Genomic DNA, 26,270 nt, shown 5'->3' on the forward strand with positions numbered 1-26,270 from the left:
CAGTTTATAAATCACAGTACTCTTCGAATGCAAGTCCCATGTTTAACATGAAACACAGATAATCAAGTACAACTAAACACTACTTTTTATTTCGTGTCATAAATCTCCCTCAGTACTTGTCTATCTGAGAGTTTTGGCTACTTTTAGAGATATTTTGTTTCAGTCCCCTTTGAAACAAGGGCAAGAAGAATGCCCTTGGCATGTGATATTTGCACCTGATGGGAACAACCCCGCAGATGGCCTAAAAGAGTCTCTGGTCCACTTCTGGGAATTTGTCACTCAGAAAGCCCACAGTTCACTAGATCCACGCACAATAGTTAAGAAGAGATGGGAACCATCTGCTGATAATTTCTGATGTGGAAAATTTCTCGAAGATTTTTGAATCTTTAAGAAAACCTCTAAACTGCAAATCTTTCCAAACCCAGAAGGATCTAAAATTTCCTTTCTGGGATTCCAAAGAGTTGTAAAACTCACAAATTCTCTGAAGTGATAGCCAAAATACTTGATAATCATCACTACTCTGAAAGCATTGTGCCATCCAGGTGGAAGGCAGTTTTCTCTCCATCAAATTCTGGCATATTCTTTGAAAAGCTTTTATGAGAACACAGTTCATGTAAGTTAATATTTTTACCTGGTGTGGAGAAGAAAATCTCTTTTCATATGTCAGCCTACTTCCTTCCAAGGAAAAACGGAAACCTTTTCTTCTTATGCTGTCTTCGGATTCCGATTTTCGGACTCTGTCGTTTTTCTCTTCTTCTCCAGACTGTTCTTTCTGTTTCTTTTTCTTTCTTCTATTTTTCAGCTCTTTTTCACTTTTGGAGCTCAACTTAGACGCTACTGAAGAACTCTCTGAAAAAACTCCTATCCCACCAGCACCACTGAAGTCTCTTGATTCAGCAGATGCGGCCGCAGCTGCTGCCTAGAAGGGCGCAAAGTAGGTGGAAGTTGCATATAAACTTAAAAAATAATTATCATGTTACTGCTTAATTGAGCTTCAATATCATGAAGATAATCTTGAAAAACAATTCTCCATTTCGTTCAGTATTTTAGAAAACAGTACATTGTTATTAGACCAATCAATGAATAAAATGGGCAGTCATATGGAAGATGACACATATGACTTTTATGAGAACCTTTAAGCTCTGTCCTCACACTATGATGCCTAATTATCTAATAATATGAGCAAGACACTCAAAGATCATAATAACTTTTTCTATAATTTGAACAATATTTTAAGAAGGAAATAATTTAGGAATTAAAGGTTTCCTATTTAAACCTGGTAGACATTTGCCTTTGATTCCATTTTCACACAATAAAGAAATTGAATTATTAAATGTAATTCAATCAAGTATTTTATTTTAATTACATTTTTCGCTGTGATTTAAATTGAGTATTTCACTAAGAAATGCACAGCAAAGACATGACACAGATTGTTTATTTGAGAATCCTAGATCATGGCATCTGCATGAATTTGTAAAGTATAACTGTGGTTTTGGCAGAAAGATGGTGTTTAATATTGTTGCTATTACATCAGTATACTTTGACCTTTATTACATATTTAGGAATACTCAGTGATAAAAGGGAATTGTATTCAATATACAAAAAAAGACAAAAATAGGCAATTGGATTAGTTAGTGCCATTAAGTCAAGCAAATATAATTAGAAAAATTCTTGCCTTATTTTGAAGGCTCGTCAAGTCCGAATTAAAGGATTTGTAGAGTAGGAGGCAGAGAGTGCTAATGTTTTAATATGTTTACACACTAGTGATTTACCGACGTAACCCACAAGCTTGCATTTATACACTTTATATAAAAGAGAACAAATATTGAATAAGCCTTTGCCTTTCCAGACTCAATGAAATAATTTTCTTAGTTTAATTCTGGTTTTTTGACCCTTACCACCTCTGGTGATACTGCAATGAAGAAGCAACTGTAACTGAATTCCTCTTCCCCTAAGAAAATACTTCAACTGAGGACATGTCGGTTTATCTACTCTGCAAGTTTGAGTAAATGAGGCCTTTGTTAATAGTTAATTTCCTCAAGGAGTCACAAGGGAGAAAAAAAGTCAGTAAAGCAGTTATAATTATCCGTGTTTTGATGCCATTACTATTGACAGAGATCACTGCAATAAACTATTAACTTCTTAATAAACAAACAGGCTTCTAGCACTTACCAAACACATATGACATATTTCTAATGTCAACTACCTTGCCACTGACCTCAACATTTAGGTCAAAGAATTTAGATAAAGAAAAACAAAGGACTGTATGCTTGTTCACTATACCTGAGCTTCTTCTTGTTGCTTTTTCAACTGTTCGAGCATCTGCTGAAATTCAGCTTCCTTCTGTTCAGCCTCTTCCAAGGTGGCCTGATTCTGTTCCTCATAGGCCATGGCCACCACAGCCAAGATCAGATTTATTAGATAGAATGAGCCCAAGAAAATGACCAGCACAAAAAATATCATGTATGTTTTCCCAGCAGCACGTAGTGTCTGCAAAATGGAAGAGAGATTTTAAAAAATTGTTTACAGGATGTTACAAACTCACACTCTAAGTAATAAAGTATTCTACAGCAATTCTCTTGAGCTCAGTGTTTTAGGATTCTCAGAAAAATCATTTTATCTGTTCTTACCAGTTGATAAAGGTTTTCCCAGAAGTCTTGAGTCATGAGACGAAATAGGGACAAAAAGGCCCAACTAAAGGTGTCAAAGCTCGTGTAGCCATAGTTGGGGTTTCTACCAGCCTTCACACAGATGTATCCTTCAGGACACTGGCTGTAATTAGGTTAGAGGAAAGAGAGGAAGTCAGTAACTGCAAGTCTGCTAATTGGTTTTCCTGTTTTAATAGATGCCAGTGTCTATTTTATACGGGCACTAGAAGAAAGCCGATTTCTCTCACCTTACCCAGTACTTAGCTCAGCACTATGTGGACTGATTTATATAATAACAGAATCTATTAGGTCTGCTTTGTGGATTCCTCTGTGATTCATAATTGTCATTATTATATTTATCATGTCTCCATATAAAAGCAATAATATCATGATTAGTATCTTCTGGGACTTAAGGACAGATAAAAAATACTCTGTAAGGAAAAAGTTGATTTTCACTGAAGATGTCATGAGGCAAAAATGTGTGTAAGTGTGGGAACAGAGCAAAGAAGTGAGAAAAGGATAGGTGGGGCTCGCCACAAGGAGTGAATGACACTGTGTGGTAAAAATGTCATAGGAGGACCTTGAAGATCAAGCAGGAGGGGCTTCAGTGTCTTGCCTCACACTTCTGAGCTGAACCATCTTGGGCAAGTTACTTAATTTGCTAATCTTCAGGCACCTCGCATGTGAGAATGGGCTAATAAGAGAACCTGTCTCACGACTTTGCAAACATTGAAGAAGATATTGTATGTAAAGCGTTTAGTACACTACACACAAGGCATGAAAATCAATTGATTTACTTATCATTGGAAGCGGAAGATAAAGGAAGCATAGTGCTGATCATAGAAGTCAAAAGGAAAGCCTATTATCACTGGGAATTTTGCTAAAGGTATTAGCTACCAATGTCCACAGTATCATCGTCCAAAGAAAGTACATTAGACTTTTGTGTGTGACTCTAAAATCTCACTAAATAGAGAACATTAACTGCATTTTAAAATTTTCCTAGGCTTTAGTTTCATGTTTCTTAATAGCAAACATTTGGGTGATCCCAATAATAACAATTACAAGCACTTATTGAGCGATCTAAACAGCTATACATTTATTAATCCACTTCATCATCACAAAAACCCTATTATTATACCCACTTGTCATATGAGGAAACGAAGGCAAGTAGAAGTGAGATTATATGATGGAGTCAAAGTCTGAATCTATGCAGACTCTCCAGTTTGTTTTTAACCACTTTGCTAACATATGTTAAATACTCCCCATGTCTCAGATATTAACATTATCTTCAGAGATCTTATATTTTAAGCCGTAGAGAACACATTAGTATATATAAAATATCACACTTATAAAAAGTATGTGCTTAAGAATTCTATTGAGCTTCAGATGCATATTATACTGTTTTATTCTCTATTTTACATTGAATTAATTTGGAAGATTAGATGTGACCTAGCATAGGAAAATAATTGCAGCAAATGACTGTGTGAAGGAGGTGAGAATCTACACTTATCCTGGATATTCTGAGAGTCACCATGAAGTAGAATTTATGGAGGGTTTCGAGTGAGGAGTGAGTGGGACTGGATGAGTGGGAGGTGGCAGGTTGTTGACACTGATGGAGTAGTGTGGACTGAAACTCAGTAGGAAGCATCACTTACCCTGCATCTGAGCTGTTGCCACAAAGCAGAGCATCATTTTGCCCTTCTAAAAAATAAAAGTGACCTATTTGAAGAGAAAGGAATAGAATCATTAAAAGCCTGTAAAACACTTCAGTCACCCCGTTTAGGTGGCAAAGCTCACAAATGTTTTCAAACATAATGAGATGGATAAACTAATAAATATATACGGCTAAAGAGATTTTTCAAAATGTTGAACAAATATCAATATATAACATTTTTGATTGTACAAATGGTTAGCAAATCTATGTTAAAAAGAAAAATGTTCAGAACGAATTACTATGATAACATTAGTATATCAGCATTCATTGCAAATATAAGCTCAAATTGCGTGGGATACATCAAGAAAGAGCTACCAGTCTATTGCTGGGCACAAAAAGTAAGAAAGAAGAAAGCTTTGCTGTTTCTAGGTGTTTTCATGCAAATAAAATTTTACTTTACATATACTTTTTTTCCCTGGGCTCAAAATAGATTCAGACATTTTTTTCCTGCCAATTTTAACTTCATTTCCTGTGAGAAGTGGGCTTAGGTATTTATTCCCTCTTATGATGCTGTAAATAAGTGTTTTGCTTGAAATTTTGCTTGATTTCTGCCTTTCAAATGAAGAAAATAAACTTGTTTCTTTGGAGAGATACGTTGTCTAAGTTTATCTAGCTTTTATTTTTAAGCTATGGAGAACTATCTAGTTTTTATTTTTAAGGTATTGCATATAACTTCAGTAAGTTGCAAAGATGATCTCAGAAAACCTGCATACACATGTGAACATATGTATTTTTATATTAACATACAAACATGCACACACACAAGAAAAATGACAGAGGGGCTGGGCTCAATGTTAAGAAATCATGCTGAACTATATGACATGAGATTATTCTGATGTTCATACCTTAAATATAATCAAACTAAACTGGTAACTACAATACAACGATGACACTAAAGGTACTAATTAGAGTATGAATAAGTGAATGGCTAAATCAGGATTACTTAACCTTCTGAGGAGCGCACAAATTCTTATTTCATCTTGATAAATGGTTTCTCTATTTTCAGATACAGCATGTGTGCTCAATACATATGTTGCATCAACCAAATAGGGCCAAATTATTTCTCTTCAGTCTTCTTAACACATTTCAGTGGAATACACTGAATAGTTCAAACTACTGATTTATTTATCAAAATGACTGAAAATGCCTGATTAATGTCTACCAAATAAACATTTTTCAATATGGCATAATACAAAATTACTTTCAACATGAGTATAAGACAATACATTTTCAAATGAGAACTTTTACTATATCAACGGACAGATAAGAAAAAAAGGAATAAGGTATCATTTGATATCTTTATTATATGTGTTAAATCATCTTAAATTAGTCTAAGTCACTTGGTTCACATCTAAATTGAGATAATTTCTATGATATATAATATTCAATATTTAGAGAACTAAACAACTTAATGGTTTATAGAGTATATCTTACTTTTATCCTCAATATATTCATCCCAGTTAAACATGCTCACTGTCCTATTGAAAGTGGTACCATTCCCATCCAATGAGTTGTTAAAGAAGGAAGTAATATTTATTTCAAAGGAAGAATTATCTGGAGGCCATTGCAAACATTTATTTCGTAGGTTGCCCATGAACAACTGTAATCCTATTAGCGCAAACACGCTTAGACAGAACACAGTCAAGATCATGACATCAGAAAGCTTCTTCACTGACTGGATCAGGGCCCCCACAATGGTCTTCAGGCCTACAAATAAAATCAGAAGGAGGAATTTAAATATGCTACTCAACAGCTATTTTACCGGCAAAAATATCATGAGCTTGTCCTGGAAAATAAAAATGTCATGCAGAATGCCAACAATATTAGTTTAATGTTTGTGATTGAATAACATTTTCATGAAAAGCCTGCTAGCTGGTGAAAATGAATGAAAGCAGAACTTGTACGTTCATTAGAAAACTGTGAATGGAAATGAACCAAATGTGTATTTCCAAACACTCCTTAGAGCAAAAGAATGATTTTGTTATTCATGCTTAAACATCAACCTTGTGTAAATATTTTGCTTTTATTTGCAGATGTCTTACTCCCTAACCCCTTACTGGTTTTAGAAAAGTCTATATGAATAGAGTAGTAAGAAATCTTGAAGTCGATGAATTATGAGGTTATATATTTGTGAATTCGGCAAGCTTGAGTATGGGTTAAAAAAAGGAAGACATCTGAAATCTGAGCCCCATGCAGCACTCATGCTATCCCTTGCTCTTTCATTTATCTGCAGCTTAAAAGATTGCCAGTTTTAGGCCTAAATTGTCAAATTTGCATCAATCTGAATGTCTCATAGTTTAGCTTCTATGCGGAAAGCTTGATGTTATAGGATGCAAACCATGTAGCCTGTTACTGCAAATGCCTCATGCAACACTTGTTAAACTCAAAGGCTGATTTAGAATAGTTTTAAAGAAAGCAATGAGTAAAAAGCAAAGAATCAAATCCATCCAAAAAATGATGTACCAATTCTTGCTTTTTTTACATATTTATTTGCAATATGCAACTAGCAACAAGGCTTCTGCACAAAAGCTGTGATTGGTAGCACCACTGTAGCTAAAGTCAGCCTCGGTGTTTAACCTAGCTCTCACCTGGAATGACTGAAATTGTTTTCAATGCTCGGAGAACTCTGAATGTTCTCAACGCTGAGACATTGCCCAGGTCCACAAACTCTGTCACATATCTGTAATAGGGGGTTCACACACAAACACAATGACAGAACACAAGAAACAGTTGGAGATATAAGGGGCCTACCACCTTATACCATTTTCTTCTTACCTGGAATTACAGAAATAGTTTTCAAAGCTCTCAAGACTCTGAAAGTTCGAAGAGCTGAAACATTGCCTAGGTTTACAAATTCTGTTACATACCTGTAGAATTAAATCAGAGTTATTCAGAATTTAGGGAAATCTATGTCTGCCTTGGTCTTTCATCAAGACCTTTTAATTTCATGAGTGTTGCCATCAGATTTCCCAATTAAGAGGAAAATGGCATTGTCATCAATCATAATCTCTGTTATTTGGGAAACTTTATTACTTTACAGTGCTAATTGAAACCAAAGACATGTAATTTACCATGATAGTTCCTAATTTCTCCAAACTGAATAATTTGATTGGAAGAAAAATATGATTACTAAGAAAAATGTTTGGTCTGTCAAGGCAAGCCACCAAGGAAAATATAGTACAGGCTCCCACCAGTGATTTACTCTTCCAGGAGAGAAAATGTATTAAGATACTTACGCAAAAGTAATGACTGTGAAATCCAACCAATTCCATGGATCCCGTAAAAATGTGAAATCTTCTAAACAAAAGCCCCTTGCAAGTATTTTAATAAGTGATTCAAAAGTATAAATTCCTGTAAAGGTATACCTGAGAGAAAATAGCCAAGTTCACATTAAAAATCTAGTGGTCAATTTACATGTACATATCTTAAAGATGACATAAACAGCAAACAAAAATCAGACACTTCCCTGTTGGTCTCCCTATGATATAGAGTTTAGGTGGAGCTTAAGTCAAAAAAGAAACATTAAATTCCAAAAACATTCTCATTGACTAAATAAATAAATATTGCGTTTTCCACATTAATTAATTTAAAGGATCCAAATAATGTGGCTCTATATGAAGACATAATCTGAAATACACTGGCCTTCAGTCTGATTGGAGCAAATAGGTATTAATCCAAAAATGAGTGAAGCATTCATATTTTATAAAATGTGCACCATTAAAAGCCATCAAACATATCCTAGTAACACGTAGAACTGTGATAGTCATTTAAAAAGGAACATAAAAACTATGTATACTTTTTATCAGTAGATTTTAGTAAATCACTGGTGATCTTCAAAAGAGCATTAAGACTCACAAAAAAGATAAAGGGCTGCAGATAACGGCAGTCAAACTAGTGCAGTAATTTGCACAACTGAGTGAGCCCACTACAAGCTTTGTCCTAGAAGGCATTTCGTGATACACATGAACTTGAATCGGGGTCTGGTTAACAGTAGCTAGCATGATTTGTTAAAGAAATTGAGGAGGTCTCAAGGTGTTAAAAGCACAATACGAAACATAAAGGGAGGTCAATATTGAAAAATATTTATACTTACTCCACATTCTTTGTCCAGTCTGGAGGGTTACTCATGGTCATAAATACACAGTTGGTAAGAATAGTGCACATAATGAGCATATTGAATAAAGTAGAAGAATATCGTCAAGGAAGACAAAGTTCAACGGAAAAATCTTACTTTCATGCACTACCATGCCTTCACCACCATGAAGTTTAAAACTTTAGTGCTTATTATTATTTTGTTGCTTATTATTCTATCATTGACCTTTTTTTTTTTTTTTTTTTTTTTTTTTTTTGCCATTTCTGTAACTCAACAACCTCATATTTACATCTTGTCTTCAGGCCAAGCCATCAACTATTTTGAGGCTATTTAGGTACCTTTAGTAATTAAAAAGATTAAATGCAAAGAAATTAGTTCATCGGTGAATAATTTATCAACTTAAATTTTCTTAATGACAGACTCAACTGAACAATAAAACTGCAAGTTCATCATGTATGTAAACCCTGGCAAAAATTCAACAAGAGAATTCAAGTAATTAATTAAGTGTATTATAACATCATTCTAAAAGTCACCCTGGTGGAATGTCTTATAAGGTCCTTTCTAAACAGAGTGTGTAATATACTACAACTGCTCATAAAATTCTGAACTATGAGAGAAGATGGCAGGTGTTAGCACTGTCATTTCCGGGGTTTGTAACTAAGGCAAAATTACTTATTAAGTTCCCCAAATCTCAATTGACTTGGTTATAAAAGCAAGAAAAAGTAATCATTTAACAGGATTGCTATGAAGTTCAAATGTGTTAAAATATGTAAGTCTCCTGCAACTTAATGGCCCTAGTGCATAATAGATGTTCAATAAATTGCTTCCTGAATCATAGAGAATACAGTTTATTATAAATATTGGGTTGGTTTCACCCTATCCCACTTTGTCTTTGCAGGTATAGTCAATGCCCTTCCCTTTCCTTGACATTAAAAAACAGGAAAAGACAAAAATCAAAACAACTATTTAAGAAAATATTCAGTACTCAGATAATAGTAATGACTTTCATATTTAATAAAAAGCACAATAAAGATTTAGTTGCAATTATGTAAATCGGCACTTTTTATCAGTGTGAATCTGGACACAATTATTAAAATCCCAGAGAGGAAATACGTGCTCTTCACGTCTTTTCTCACTCCTAATGTTTTTACTATAAATCATACATTACTTATGCATAACAAAATATCAACACTATTATAACTGGACAATGTTGTTGATCTAGAAAGGAAGTTCATTTACACCTAGTACTGCTTTTGGTCAAAACAATAATAGTAATTATTATTTTTTAATTTTAGTAGCTGTGCTGGAAGGCCCATGCTTAATTCTCAGTTTTTCCATCCATATGAAAACACTCGTAAGTAAATGATGTGCATCAGCCACGTGAGGGCACTATAATCTAGAGAACACACACACACACACACACACACACACACACACACACACGAAATACCATTTCAAAGAAGAAACACTTAATTTTTCTTTATTGCTAAAACAAACAAAAAACTAAATTAAATAAAGAACGACTTGCTATTGGTATATAAAACTAGACGGTCCCCTGTGCCTGTTGGTCTGCTGAGCCCTGTTGGGAAAATAACACCCCGTGGCAGACTGGCACCATTCTAAAATTACGGTCACAAACCTCAGTGGTCCTCAACACAGTCCTGTATTTTCCCACTTGGCTCCGTCTCCTACTCTCTGCAAAGAAAATTTCAAATATTCTGCACTTTCCTTCAACTTCCAACCCTCGTCTTTATTTCCACTCCATTTCAAGCTGAAAACTTATTTTCTACTTTACAGAGAAGAGACAGTATCATAATGCTCCTCCTCCACTTCCCACCCCCAAATCAACAAACTTCTCCACATTGAGACCAATCCTTTCATCCTTCCTGTTATAGTGGGGAAGTTTCCAATCCCTCCACCTGTATTCTGGACACCTTCCCCCTTCCAGAAGACTTGAACAATCTCTTTTCTCTCTCTTTTCTTATCCTTAATGGCCCCCACCTTACTGGCTTTTTCCTGTCAACACAAACTTGCTTATGTCTCCCTTGCCCTGGCATGGGGGAATGGATATTTCTCTCCTATGACTCCCAACCCTCCTTAACTATTTACAGCCCTATCTCCCTTTTCCATATCATGGCCAAACTTTTGAAAGAGCTCCTTATCTTTCCTTTTCTTATATATCTATCACATATTCAGCCTACCAGCTTTACTTTCTAAAGATGACAACATCTTCACGTTTTGTCACTAAAAACAAAAGGATAATTTGAGTTTATATTTGATGTGCTTTCTGAACAGCATTCAACAAGAATGGTTCCTCCCCTTTACATTAAGTTATCTTCCCTCTGCTTTCAGGAGGTTCCAATTCCCTGGCTTCTTCATGCCTCAGAGCACCAGTTTCTCTGTATTCTTTGAAATGTGACATTTTTCTTTTTGAAAAGAAAGACATAAGGTATGTAAGCCATCTACCTCTCTTCTACTCTCCTCATCCTAGTGTAGCCCATAGACAAACTTTGCTCAACAAGCATAACCATTATGTACCCACCAGTCTCAGGTACTTCTCTCCAAGCGAGACCTCTCTTCTGAATTCCACATACTTGATTGTCCATATGACATCTGTACTTACATATCTTATCAACACTTCAAATTTTGAATTCTAAAACTGAACTTTTGAAAAGTATCTTTTCATCTACCCCTCCGCTCCTGCTAATTGCTTACTCCTTTGACACCTCCGTGTCTTATAAAATGTGCATAATATACCCAGAGACCTATGAGAAATCTTAGATTGCTGTCTCTCCTTAAACGTTCACATCTAATTAACTATCAAATATTGTCAACTCTGCCTGCTATCTCTGGATTCAGTTACTTTTTTCCATCTCCATATCACTGCATGGTCCAAGTGTCTGTCAAGACTAGCATCAAGTCTAATAGTCCATCTAGATTATTGCAGTCTCCTCTAAACGATCTTTCCAAATTCACGTTAGTCTCCATTTAAACCATTCTGCATACTGTGCTAAAATGACCATTGTAAATGTAATATGAATCATTTTGGTAGCTTTCTATTACTCTTAAGAAGACGATCAAATGTCTTAACATAGAGTCAAGACACTAGGAGGTCTGAGCCCTGTCTACTTCTCCAGTTTCATTTTCTTTTCTCTTCATTGCATTATCCCCATTTGGATAATACTGTAATTATTTTAGGTTGTCAAATGTTATGAATGTTTTATATGCTGTTTCTGACATTAGGGTCTTGGAAATGTCACCTCTCTTTTTCTTCAGTACTCAGATTGGCCTACTACCAGTTATATACCCCTGCAGCACTTATATTATTCCTGTAATGACAAGTTTTAATGATGATCTTCTCAACTACTCTCTGAGCGTCATGAGGACAGGAATCACGTCTATATTATTCACCATTATAGCCTTGCTATTTCTATAGTGTCAGTTGACTATTGAATGAAATTAATTTACAATTCATTTGTTACTAAATGGAGTTTTAAAAAATAATTTTTGATAAATTATTTACAAATACAACTTAAAGTTTGTCTTCAAGTATATTGCTGGCCAGGTGCCATGGCTTGTGCCTATAATCTCAGCATTTCAGGAGACCAAGGTGGGCAGATCATTTGAGGTCAGGAGTTTGAGATCAGCCTGAGTAAAATGGTGAAACTCCATCTCTACTAAAAATACAAAAATTAGCCACGCATGGTGACTCATGCCTGTAATCCCAGCTAACCAGGAGGCTGAGGCAGGGGAATCACTTGAACCCAGGAGGCAGAGGTAGCAGTGAGCCGAGATCATGCCATTGCACTCCAGCCTGGGTGACAGAGTGAGACTCTGTCTACAATATATATACATATTGTTTACACAAGTTTCTACATTTTTTGAGGGTAAAATATAAGATAAATATAAGGTGGAAATTAACAGCCTAATGCGATTATGCTGCATAATGGACTCGGCAATGGTTTTATGACACTTAAAAACTTATTCTTTATAGTGGTATAATTTAGTTATATATAATAAGGTAAAATATATATTTCAATATTAATTAACAAGAGAAATAATTATTTTCTAATTAGTCGCTGATAATAAGTCAAAAACAGGCATTTTCCTTATTTCATGGCTATCTTTTTTTTTTTTTTTTTGAGACGGAGTCTCGCTCTGTCACCCAGGTTGGAGTGCAGTGGCGCGATCTCGGCTCACTGAAAGCTCTGTCTCCTGGGCCCACGTCATGGCTATCATTTTAATAAAAGTATACACTTAAGTTAAAAATTCTGACACACAAAAAGAACAATTTTGCTTTTAATAGAAAAAAGTAAATAACTAGGGTCAAGTTTTTACACTTGTGGTTTGATAGGTATTTCTAAATAGAAAGGTTTAAAATTCATTAAGTTTCTAAATCATTGTCAATTTACTTCATCAGTCACATACTTTACAAATTCCTGGATTCTGGTGAGTGACTGAAATAGTTTCAGATGATCTTAAAAATACTCAAATACAAAAGTATTTAATGTAGGTATGAATTTTGCATTGGTGATGCCATGCATCAAAAAAGCATAGAAACTCCACATCAAGGCAGATTTCAAAAGGCTCAAACTAGCAGCAAAATGCATACATCCTATATTATTTTTTAAATATATAATCCAAGTCATAAAGTAGAGGACATTTTTCAAAAGAACACTATATCCTGGAACAATGTTGCTTTAAGAACTTTGCAATGTAAAATAAAATAGAGGCAGATAAACCTCATATAATATCAGGGGACAAAGATATTTTTTAATCTATTAATTCCTTTGTGCCGGGTATAAATAAAAGTGGGTAAACCTATTGATTGATACTAACCTGAGAGTTGGCAAATGTAAAATATTTCCTATGAGTATATGATGAAGAAACACTTCTTCAAGTTTTTACTGAAAATTGTTTAAGTAGCCCTTGACACGGAGCCTGGATCATCACAACACTGGCACAACCACCCCTGTCTCCATAGATGGAGGATGAAGCACCATGAGATTTAGAGCAATGAACCATGGATCAGATACATCCCTTATCAGCTGTGTGGGCTTTAGTGACTTGTTTAATTCTTTGAGGCTCAGTTTGCTTATATAAATGTGGACAATACTTTTCTTACAGTATACAGTCATTATCCACTAAGATAATAATTATTAGTTTATTACCATTAATAATTCATTTATTGAGTATTAAATTATAGGGCATTTCTTTGTTATTCTATAGGAAGGAAAATATATTATGCTCTGTTCAGAGACTTTGTAATAATGTATAATATTGTACAGAGAAGTTGTAGAGGAATTTTTAATCTATATATAAACTACAAGTAGAAGATAGCCTAATGTTAGAGATTTTCTAATGTAAAAATGTATAATTTGAAGTAGAATAGAATAGGTCTCTTCCTACATACCAGTGCATATTTCTGAGCCAGCAGAAAAATTAAATAAACGTAACATATACAGTGTTAAATATTGGATTGTTTAATTTTAATATGAACAAAGTCCTATTTGCCAGTAGATAACTAAATGATAACATATGAGCACTGAAAACAAAAGAAAGAGAAACTGTTGTGTCATCTGCTTTCATATAAACCTGTATATTTCTTTTCATAGAAAACCATGATATTTTATGTCTCGGTATGGACACCATGTAATGAATTAGTAAGTTGGAGCATCTAAGAAGCACCTTTGAAATTCATAAAACAAGAACACTGGCAATGTCCCAAATACATTAAATCCGAGAGTTTAAAAATCATTTTTTTTCTGTTGGATGCAAAATGCTAAGAGCTGAGAATCAAAAAGCCCAGTCTGAAGTTTTAGCTCTGCCACTGACAGAAAATGTAGCCTTGGAAAAAACTAAATATCTCTGGGTTTCAGTGAACTCATCTACAAAATGAGACAGGACTGACCACATTCTTTGGGTCACTTGCAGGTCCAAACTCTGGTGCTATATAAAGATTTTGTTTGCAAAGTCAGAGTAGTGATTTGTATAAAGTTCTTTGTGCAATTCCTTATGCAATACGAGAGTTTCCTTTTTGCTAATCTTGCAGCAGTTGCTCCTAGAATTTTAGCTATTAGTGTCATAGAAACCCTTTATTGAGTACCTACTAAGCACTAGGATGGGATCTGGTGCTAGATACTTGTCACAGATTTTATCATTATTAATGTCTAAACTGTGATTATAATTTTACAGATAGAGAAGATGAGATTAGAAAGAATTGGAGTAACTTGGACCAAGGTCATATAGCTGAAAAGTAAATTTTAGAGTTAGGGTTTGAATCTACGTTTTCTGATGCCAAATCTTTGTTTTCCATTTTCCTACCATTTTCAAATGATAGGTAGTTCAGCATTACTAGTGTGATCTGGAGCGAGGGTTTCAGCTCTTTGGCAGCCTAGTCCCATGTCATGACTTTAAATACCAGCCATACACTGAGAGCTCCCAAAGCTGAACACCTCCAGCTCAACCCTTTTCTGAACTCCAGATTTGCACAGCCACCTAACTCCTCCACTCTCCAATGATGTCTAATAGGTGTCTCAAACATAACATGTTCAAAACCAAGCCCTTGATCTTACCCACCAAACTGGTTCACTCAGGTTGCCCCAAGCTCAGTCAACACAACTCCATTTTTCTTTCTTGAACAGACTAAATGCTTGGAATCATCCTTAGTCCCTCCCTTCCCCCTAGACCCCACAACCAATTGCTCAGAAAATCCTGTCAGCTCTTCTGCAAAATACCTCAAAATTTGATGACATTTTACCACCGTCATTGTTTCCACCATAGTCCAAGCCACCATGCTCTCTTGCCTCCACAATGACAGTCGGTCCCAGTCTCCTTGCTTCGCTCCTTCCCCTTATGCAGTCTATTCTCCATGAAGCAACCAGAGGACCTTTTAAATATGTGAGTCTGGTCATGATACCCTGCTACTGAAAACCCTCCTGGAGTCTCATTCAGAGTAAATGTGGTGTCCTCACAACGACCCACTGCATCTCACCTACAACTTTAGCCCCTGACCTTCACTTCCACTGATGTCATCTCCTCGCTTCCTGCCTTTCCCACTCTGCTCCAGCCACTCAGGTCTGCTTGCTGATTCTTAAACATACTAGTTGCACCCCCACCTTCAGACTTTACCTTCATACTTGCTGTTCTCCTTGAACTGACTTTAACCCTAGATTCCCATGTCTCACTCTCCTTTGCTTCCTTCGGATCTCTGCTCAACTGGTACCTTTTCAGAAAAGATTTTACGGCCATACAATCCAAAACTACACTTGTCACTCCACCCTTTTACACTAATTTATTTTTCTTAGTAACACTTATCACTGGCTTCCATTCGATGTATTTGTTTATTGTCTTTCTTCTTCCAAACACGCACACACACTCACATGAGAGTAGGAGCTTCATTTTGTTCAATGTTGCATCCAATGCTTACAAGAATATCTACCACATGGTAGATACTCAGTAAGTACTTGCAAATGAACAAATGAGTAACAAATGCAAGATAAATTAGAGAAGTGTGCATATATTAACTTAAAATAATAAAAGCTGACAGGAAACACATTTAAAACCTTGGCAGGGAACTTTAGGAGCATAGATCATTTTTAACTTGTTTGTTATCTAGAAAATAAATCGCGTTTTATTTAAATATCAAATAAGACACTAGGCACATGAGAAGAATTTTCAGTTTTCAAAATGCACCCTTGTTAAAATATCATAAGCATAATTTCTGATTCAGCCAAAATAAATTTTTCAAAAAGCTAATTTGCTACACAATAGCTCCTAATAGATAACAGTTATTTGAGAAACAAGTCAAGCTTTTTGTTGGAAATGGAGGTATTAGTCCAAGTTTAAAAACAAGAGGTTAAAAACCTCTTTAACATGAATGACTTTTTGTCGGTTTATAAACTAGTGGTAGTAAATACTCAATGACCTTGCAACTGTGGCCAAACAACCATGACCATCTCTCCAAGCATTTTTAACTTACAGTAAAGGACACTGTACTTGAAGTCAGAAAATCAGGATTTGAGTCTAGGGTTTGCAACATGAGGAATAAAGGACAAAATTATTGTGAAAATCAGTTACTAACTACAGCATCTGTATACCTCTAAGTTTACTAGGCTATTTGATCAATTGCATCACCAAAACATGGAAGGATTCATGTATCTTAGACTATCAGCCTCATTGCCTTTTGTTATATCTCTGCTCCATGGTGAGACATCTGAAATATAACGCTTTAAGTCAGGAAATTAGAGACTTTTTAAAATCTAATTTTCTACACTGGAAGAAATTTGTGACTCTAAGCCATCTGTAAACTTCTCAGAGAGTCAACAGCTCAGCTTGGCATACCTTAATAGATTAGCCTGACTGGCTTCATATTTCAACCTGCATTACCTCAGGCCTCCCCGTGACTTCAGCCTTTGGAGTGTGAGTTCCCATGAAGCAAATACAAGCCCACAGATTCAAGTTGTATCTGGATATCTAGAGAGGTCCTGGCAAAAACTGTGTCCCTAGTACTCAGATTCTCTGATCGGAATTTCTTAAACTGCCCTTACCCTCTACCACTAGGAGTATCTTTTCCAGGGGGTTTTAAATGGGGATTCATAATCTCTTAGGATTTTTTTTTCAAGTGAGGACAATAGTTTTCATGAGATTTTCCATGGTCTATCACAAAAGTTTTAAGACAAAAATCTGCTTTTGTAAAAAGCAAATATATTGGGTTTTCTTAATTCCATCTCATCATTCAGATGCATGACAAGAAAGATTTTTTCTGATCCATTTAAACTTATTTTTTCACTTGTTTTGTATCTGATTCTGTAATCTCTGACTTTCTAGTCACTTATTTATTTGATGCATATTTTCCCAATGTCTACTAGGAACAGAAGTCTGAATTTTTCATGTAATTTAAATATAAATTACATTTGAATAAGGAACATACAATTATTTTAAAATATAATGAATAGTTTATGCAAAGATTTATTCACTGTACAGATTACAAATGCTTGAAACATAATAATAGATCATAATTTATAATCATGAGACCCAAATGTAAATACCAACTTTATTATTCATTTCTAGTGCTAACTCAAAGACATCTTTTTCTCCACATCCAACTGGGTTCTCTTATTTGGAAAACAGAGAGAGGTAAGAAAACATTATTGCCTAAGGTAATGCCAAGAAACTATGAAATCTTAAAACATGAAATATAAACATCAAATAAAAGATGCTGATATCCATCTAAACTTGGAAAGAAGAACAACCTAGAGGTTAAAAGGAGACTTTACCGAATGTTATGCTTCTAAAGACAGCATTTGCCATACTGGTAGGCAAATGCTACCAGTATTTGGCTAGGGACATGCTTTATATCCCCTCCATCCAGAAATGACATAAGTACCCTGTACCAGGCTTATCCCATTTCCTGAATTCCTTACTTAATTTAATTCCATACCTTATCTAATTCAAATATTTTCTAGGCGTGATAAAGGTGGAGAGTGTTTATACTGAAAGCCTTAATACCAGGCCCTGGGCTAACCACATCATGGAATTCCAAGCAACGACTCTTTCTAAAGAAGAAATGACATGCTGTCCTAATCAGAGGCTTTGCTTTATTTCAGTTCCCCTGCCTTACCTCTGATTCCTGAAGCATATCACTCCCTGTCCCATGACTTCTGTGTTCTTCCTGTAAATGCCCCTGCCCAACACAGCTTCAGTCTTCCAAGCCTTTGCTTCATTGGTATTCCCAAGACTGGCTGTCAACAAGACTACTGTTTCTGGCCTAGAATAAAACCTCTCATTTCCAACTACTCTATTTAATTTCAAGGAATCAATCAAATTGCCATCTACCACCAAGCTGTCATCAGTCTCATTTTTGGAAAGCAGGTGCATCAATAAGGAGTATAAAAAATAAAATGGGAATGTATATGGATAGATAGATATTAATCCTTTGGAGAGGGATAATTGTAGCAAGACATGTGACTTGAATAAAACATAGGAACAGGTGATGAAAAGAAAAAGGAAGGAAAAGAATAGAAAGTAGAAGTTCAATAGGAAGGCTGTTGGGAAACAAATTTGGAAAAATATTTGAAAGGGTGTTATACCTACAGACACAATTATAAACACTAACTCAAAGCTTTTAAATGCTAAAATAGAAGAAAGTAATAAAATTCAGACCAAAAACATACAAAATTGTAATTCAGATTATGCATATTTATTTTCCAAATGTAAAGGCAGTAAAGAAAATTAGCTTATGGAGTTTACTCCCTTACCTAACATTGTAAATTGAAGACTTACAGGAAGAGAGCCTGCTAATATTATCAAAATTAATGAGAAAGGATTGGATGTGGCAAGCAATTCATAAGGGAGGAGAAAAAAGAAGAAAGAAGTAATAGTGAGTTGGGTAGAGAAGAAACACTTAGAAGATGGGGAAAAGTAATTCACTTACCTGTGATCTCATTTTGCAACATGCTAACTGTTGAGTAAAAGGAAAGAAAAAGAAATAACACATAACATTGCCAACCACAGATATTTTGGAAAATGTGTAGCTCAATAACTTGGTCAAAGAAGAAAATCATATTGAGTGACGATTTGAAAAAGGATATGAATGTACCAAAATCTTAATAGCTAATTTTCTAATAGGGTTGAAGGGAGTTAAAATGTAAAGGGCGGGGGTGGCACTGAATCGAGAGATTGCTTTCCCTTTATTCAATACTATAAACGTCTGAAAAAGAAAACACAACACATAAAACAAAATTTAGAATATATATTAAGAATATTTTAAGAGAAAACTAAAACCATTATTTATAAATATTGCCCTGTAAAATAGTTTATAACATAATAATTACCAGCAAATGACATGAAGATAGATGCTTTCTTTTTCTAAGCACTATAAACTTTCCTAAATTTGATAAATGACATGAGGTTTACAAAGAAAATCTGTGGTCAATGCCATAGGAATTCTTAGCATCTTTATCAAGTTTTAATGTTAGTATTTTAAAACCGCATTTATAATTCATGTAAAGCACAAAACTGAGGCTTTGATTACTTTTTCAGTTAGATAATTTTCTCATGAGAACTTCAAGGTTTTCCAGGTGTGTTCTTTGCTCAGAATCTTATTTGGCACCTACAAGTCACCTGCTACTATTTCTTCTTCTGTGGAGAGCAATAGAAAGGAGAAAATATGGTATAAAGGAATAATTAAACCCACTGAAGATCAAAGTGACTTATGGAGAGCTAGAGACTGTAAAGAGGAATTTAGATACTAGTTCTGCAAGTATAAAAAATAAAATTTAAATATACTTCTAGTTTACAGTTTTTGCTTCTCAACATTATTAGGGAATCAGGGTCAATTTACACTTGGTTTAAGAATATAATTTATATTCAAGAAGGTCAATAGGCTTTTGTCCTTCCTTAATTCCCGCGCTGGAGGATGCCTCACCAGTTCTCTGCCTGTCTCACAAATGCAGGTTCAAATGAGTGCTTCCAAAAGACTTCTAGGATCATTGGTCCATTACACGGTCAGGCCCATCCAGCATCTTAGTGATACTTTAGACAGAGGGAAGGAGGCAAGCCTTCTTCACCATCATCCCTGGGACTAGCCCAGAACCAATTAGCAAATAGGCAGTGAAGGCAACTTGACTAAGAACTCACTTTCTTATTGATATAGTAGGGGTCCAGATCCTCCAGGGGCACTGACACCATCTCTGGAGGAATGTCTCCATAAATAAATGGAAGAGATTTTCCTGCTTCCAAGTCACTGTTTGGCTTTGGGCCATTTTCATCATCCTCATCCTTGCGTTCCTGTTTGGGTCTCTTAGCTTTCTCTTCTGCAATGCGTTGTTCAATAGCAGCAAGGGATTCCCTGGTAAAGAAGCGGAAGCTGTCAGGTCCTGGCGGTACCAGCACTGACTGTGCCATCTTTTCATCCTGCTCCTTTAATCACTGTTTAGCTCCTTGCATAAGAAAGTGCTACAGAAACAAGGAGGGAAAAAAAGCAATGGCCATTAGAATATAAGGTGATTGTGTCAGTTACATGACACTGAGCACTGAGATACAGCATAGAAACCCAGATAGCTATAATATTTTTAAAGAAAGTTGTATTTGATATTCAGGGAATCTCATATATGCATCCATTTGCTCGCATGGAGATCTATCTTTCACATCCAGTAGGTGTCTATGAGGTAATCTAATCTCCCACTCCCAAAATGTTTTAAGTGATTGTGCTACTTGTGGGAAAATATGCAATTCAGAGCTCAGAAATGGAGGATACTGGTTTGTGCCTGCTGTTTCACTTGTGTGAATATTTTGGCAGCCATCTTTTTCAGCATTCTTTCTGAAAAAATAGCAGAGATCCAAAACAAATGAAACATCACACTAAATTGTAGAACCTGGGCTGAGGATCTTGCATGTATCTCTCCATGTCTTTCCACGTGCCCTTTGGCTCACTTTATAACATTTAAGAGTTTATTCCAAGTCAATTCACTGGGTAAAAAGCTCTGGAAATCGTAAAATGCCAGGCTATGGAAACATAGGTAGATCCTGCTTGAAAGAAAGGGAGTGGGAAGGAGCAGAAGATGCCTGGTTGTGTTTGGAACTGCTCGGAAGCTGCACAGGAAGAGACCCAGCTCCTGCCAAACCGGGCAGGAAGTCATCCACATCAGAGGTCTGTAGCTCGGACCCCCTGGCTTAGCAACCTGCTGCTAGCTAGTGTAATTGCTTCTTAAATTAACACATTTGCAGTACTTTAGGAAATACTGTAGAGATAGCCTATTTCCTCAAATAATGCCCATTTCACAAAAATGTAGCATCACAGTCTTAGTGTCCACATCAGAATTTGAATTTGAGAAAAAATAGTAAGTTTATGATAGTTTATCTTTTCAAGCAAACTCTTATTATATGCATCTTTGCAATAACATAAATAGGTTTTTACTGGTATTCAAATCATGTTTCACTAGCCTAAAGTAGATAACTCAAAAGAGCACATCAGTCATTCCAAATGTTACCTCTGAACCAGTGGCAGGAGTTTCTATGCTATTTAAAACAATACAATCAACATCTTGACTCCTGAATGCCACTTAATCTATTTTTTCCGTCTTTTCAAAAAATCAATCTATTTCACCCCCATACTATAGGAGTCAGAGTTGTCATTTAAATATATGAAATGCATTTTCTAAGAGTTAAATGTGTTATGCAGTTCACTTCTGCAGCATACACCAGATAAAACAGAGGGAAACCCAAAATAACAAAAACTACTGCACAGCTTTATTTTAAAAAATATTGAGGTAAACCAGGACCTTTCAGCTACCAGCTAGCAGACTGTCCTCCCCAGTATTATAGTGCCTCCAAAACATCCCTCATTTTTCTCACCCATCCCCACAGACCCTCATGCCTAGCGACAGACATAGGCATGAAGATGGTCCTTGCACACTGGGGGAGGAAACTGCCATGCCTGGATTCTCTAATAGAAGAGACATGCTAAAACATGCAGCCAGCAGCTTCGAAATGAAAGTGGTCCCTCTGCAGATTTCCCCAAGGATTCTACTACTGTAAAGGTAGAGAAGCATCACAGAGAATAAGCATAATAAGAATATTAAAACATTACCCCTGTAGAATCTTTTACACCCAGAGTTTGGGATTGATAAGCTGGTACCAAGAAGACTGCAGCTAAAATTCCATCATGCTTTAAAAAAAAAAAAAAAATTCTTCTTTTTTTTTTTTTTTTTTTTTTAATTCTCCTTCAAAGACCACACCTAACTTCCTGTAAAAGGATTCTGGTAACTGAAGTAAGAAGAGGCATTTCCTGCACAGGGACTACAAAATGGCATTATTGTAACTACCACTAGAGGGCGGGGGACTGTGAAGAGAAACACCTTCGCAGCGTACACACAGACATATGTCTGAAACAGCCCAAAGCTTTCAGTTGTGGAACTGATCTTCCACAGGCTTTTCTTGGAATGAAACATTAAAACTTTGCTGATTTTAAGTTAATTTTGTTAACCAATAATGCTTCTCCTCATGCTTTTTATTTGCTATGTCAAAAAGTCATTCAATCAATATAAAGAATTCAACTTAAAAGTAAAGAGAAAGTACAGTAGTGAACTGCTTAATGGCATTTTTGGTCAATGACAGATCACATATACGACATGGTCGCAAGAGATTAGAATACCATACTTTTTACTGTACCTTGTCTATATTTAGATGTGTTTAGATGCACAAATATCATTGTTACAATTGCCTGTAGTATTCAGTACTGTAACATCCAGTATAGTTTTGTAGCCTAGGAACAATAAACTATACCACATAGCCTAATTGTGTAATAGGCTCTACCATCTAGGTTTTATGTACACTCTATGAGGTACACAAAACGACAAAAATCACCTAACAACACATTTATCAGAATATATCTTGGTCCTTAAGCAAAGCATGACTGTAAATAGTGAAGGGTTAAAAATAAAAACTCATATTAAACAGCAATTAACCCTTACTATGTGTAAGGGTTAAAAATAAAACTTCATATTAAACAGTAATTACTATATGTAGGCTTGTAGCCTAGGAACTACAAACATATAGTAGGATTTGATATTAGCCTCAGCCCCAGATAATCTGAAATCCAATATAGTCGTTGCTAATTCAATAAAGAGATGGCCTGTACCACACAAGTTAACTCTCTCTAGAAAAAATATTAACCCAATGAGACACCAATCTTATTTATCTCGGATTTAAGTCACTAAAAAGCAACCAGAAAAAAGAATTGATAAACCAGTGAGATTCTAAATGCTAGGCTTTCAATTAATATCATAGTGAAAATTTGAGGACTTACTGAGTGCCAGTCACTTGGCTAAGATGTTTGCACTGTATTATTTCATCCTCCACACAACCCCATTGGATAAATGCTTTCGTTATCCTTATTTGCAAACTGAAGTAAGGACATACACTGAAATTAGGAAAAGTCTCCTAAGATCATACAGGCAAGATTCAAACTCAAAATCTGATAGCAAAAATCTGTGATCATTACTCAATCATAAAAAGAAAACAGGCACTGACACCAATTATAATTAGAACAGTTCTAATTGTTAAATCAATATATTTCATACTTTCTGGCTTCATCATTTTCGTTGGAAAATATATTTTTTGGGCAGAAACAGAAAACAAAATACCACACCTTCTCACTTATAAGTGGGAGCTAAACACTGGGTACACATAGACATAAACATGGGAACAAGAGACACTGTGGACTATAAGAGGGTATAGGGTGGGGGAGGCAAGTGTTGAAAAACTACCTATTGCTTGCTGCCTAGGTGGCAGGTTCAATTGTGCCCTCAAACTTTGGCATCATGCAATATACGATCATAAATCTGCATAGGTACCCCCTGAATCTAAAATAAAAGATTTGGAAAAAAAAAAAAAAAAGAAAATGTGTTTGTTGGAAATGAGCAAGGGGAAGATGTAGCCAAAAATAATATTTTAGTCACTTTAGGAGGTAACTTTTGATGGTAAGAGAAAAAGATGTCTCAAACTAGTTGAAGTAAAAAAGAAATAAAGACAGGAGTTTATTGGTTCATGGTTTGTCCAGGGCTAGTCTTAGGCATGTGATGATTCAGGAGCTCAGTTGATGTTACCAGCTCATAGTTACGCTGTATCCTTTTGTTCTGACTTTCATAGCGATAGGTTTCCTAAAGATTCTTCCCTTATTTTAGTAAGATGCTGTAGCAGCTCTAGCCTCCCAACCTTCCAGACCTCAATTCAGTGGTAAGAAAGACTCAGAAAAGTTCTCATTGCATCTAACTGGCACCTGGTGGGTCACATGCCCATCCTGAAGTAATTACTGTGTCCAGGGTAATGCCATCTTTGGCTGGCCTCTCCTAAGCCACATGCTCTAACCTTGAAACACGGAAGAGTCCTCACTTGAAACCTATAAGTAGTCAGGGTTATTGCTGTGGTACAGAAGCATTTCTCAAAAGTGGAGTTGGAGCTGGGAAGGTCGCTTTTGCTTATAATCCCAGCATTTTGGGAGACCAGGGCAGGAGGATCCCTTGAGACTAAGGCATTTGAGGCTGAAGTGAGCTATCATCACACCACGGCACTCCAGCCTGGGAGACAGAACTAGAGAAAGAAAAAAGGAAGGAAGGAAGGAAGGAAGGGAGGGAGGGAGGGAGGGAGGGAGGGAGGGAAGAAAGGAAGGAAGGAAGGAAGGAAGGAAGGAAGGAAGGAAGGAAGGAAGGAAGGGCGAGTAGGGAGGGGGGGAGGGAAAAAAGAAGGATGGAAGGAAGGAATGACAGACAAGTCCTGGCGTGGTGGCTCATGCCTGTACCCCCAGCACTTTGGAAGGCTGAAGCAGGCAGATTGCTTCAGGCCAGGAGATCAAGACCAGCCTGGTCAACATCATGAAACCCCATCTCTACTAAAAATACAAAAAATTAGCCAGGCGTGGTGATGGGCACCGGTAATCCCAGCTACTGGGGAGGCTGAAGCAGGAGAATCGCTTGAACCCACGAGGTGGAGTTTGCAGTGAGCCAAGATCATGCCACTGCACTCCAGCCTGGGTGACAGAGTGAGACTCAGTCTCAAAAAAAAAAAAAAAAAAAAAAACCACACACAAACAAACCAAAAAAACCCAGGAAATTACAAAAGAGCAGAGTTGAGTTACTGTTACTGGAATAAGGGGAAAATTAATGCTGAACAGAGAGAACAAACAAGCCCATGCTCTAGTCACATACTCATTGTATTTGCTGTGCCTCGACATTTGGAAAGTAACATTATCAATATTGGGATATACACATATGGTATATATTCCACATGTACCAACTTCCATGTATACTGGTCAGGCAAGATACTTAGAAGATTCCTTCTCCGATTCCCTATTTAATAAATGGTGCTGGGAAAACTGGCTAGCCATAAGTAGAAAGCTGAAACCGGATCCCTTCCTTACACCTTATACAAAAATTAATTCAAGATGGATTAGAGCCTTAAATGTTAGACATAAAACCATAAAAACCCTAGAAGAAAACCTAGGCAATACCATTCAGGACATAGGCATGGGCAAGGACTTCATGTCTAAAACCCCAAAAGTAATGGCAACAAAAGCCAAAATTGACAAATGGGATCTAATTAAACCAAAGAGCTTCTGCACAGCAAAAGAAACTACCATCAGAGTGAACAGGCAACCTACAGAATGGGAGAAAAGTTTTGAGTCTACTCATCCGACAAAGGGCTAATACCCAGAACCAAAAGAGAACTCAAACAAATTTACAAGAAAAAAACAAACAACCCCATCAAAAAGTGGGCAAAGGATATGAACAGACACTTCTCAAAAGAAGACATTTATGCAGCCAACAGATACGTGAAAAAAATGCTCATCATCACTCACCATCAGAGAAATGCAAATCAAAACCACAATGAGATACCATCTCACGCCAGTTAGAATGTCAATCATTAAAAAGTCAGGAAACAACAGGTGCTGGAGAGGATGTGGAGAAATAGGAACACTTTTACACTGTTGGTGGGACTGTAAACCAGTTCAACCATTGTGGAAAACAGTGTGGCGATTCCTCAAGGATCTTGAACTAGAAATACCATTTGACCCAGCCATCCCATTACTGGGTATATACCCAAAGGATTATAAATCACGCTGCTATAAAGACACATGCACACGTATGTTTATTGCAGCACTGTTCACAATAGCAAAGACTTGGAATCAACCCAAATGTCCATCAATGACAGACTGGATTAAGAAAATGTGGAATACTTATACAACATGGAATACTATGCAGCCATAAAAAAGGATGAGTTCATGTCCTTTGTAGGGACATGGATGCAGCTGGAAACC

At 36.2% G+C, this 26,270-nt stretch overlaps 1 protein-coding gene across 3 annotated transcripts in view; it reads right to left on the reverse strand.

Moving 5' to 3' along the window:
• SCN2A (sodium voltage-gated channel alpha subunit 2) overlaps positions 1–26,270 on the reverse strand; it is a 166,017-nt gene that overhangs the window by 87,921 nt on the left and 51,826 nt on the right. The window contains exons 1-11 of one of the 3 annotated variants that reach the window (XM_010365306.2): positions 22,047–22,135; positions 20,096–20,413; positions 19,048–19,166; positions 8,456–8,545; positions 7,599–7,727; positions 6,951–7,042; positions 5,797–6,069; positions 4,304–4,367; positions 2,631–2,772; positions 2,284–2,490; positions 632–919 (exon numbers count right to left, since the gene is read on the reverse strand). In XM_010365306.2, coding sequence (XP_010363608.1) covers positions 632–919; positions 2,284–2,490; positions 2,631–2,772; positions 4,304–4,367; positions 5,797–6,069; positions 6,951–7,042; positions 7,599–7,727; positions 8,456–8,545; positions 19,048–19,166; positions 20,096–20,362 — 1,671 coding nt within the window. In that variant the 5' untranslated portion in view covers positions 20,363–20,413; positions 22,047–22,135. Of the gene's footprint in view, positions 1–631; positions 920–2,283; positions 2,491–2,630; positions 2,773–4,303; positions 4,368–5,796; positions 6,070–6,950; positions 7,043–7,137; positions 7,230–7,598; positions 7,728–8,455; positions 8,546–19,047; positions 19,167–20,095; positions 20,414–22,046; positions 22,136–26,270 lie in introns of those variants that run through there. The other 2 variants (XM_010365307.2, XM_030916179.1) reach the window with 2 other exon arrangements.

Source organism: Rhinopithecus roxellana, chromosome 14, assembly GCF_007565055.1.
Source record: "Rhinopithecus roxellana isolate Shanxi Qingling chromosome 14, ASM756505v1, whole genome shotgun sequence".
NCBI classification, from domain to species: domain Eukaryota; kingdom Metazoa; phylum Chordata; class Mammalia; order Primates; family Cercopithecidae; genus Rhinopithecus; species Rhinopithecus roxellana.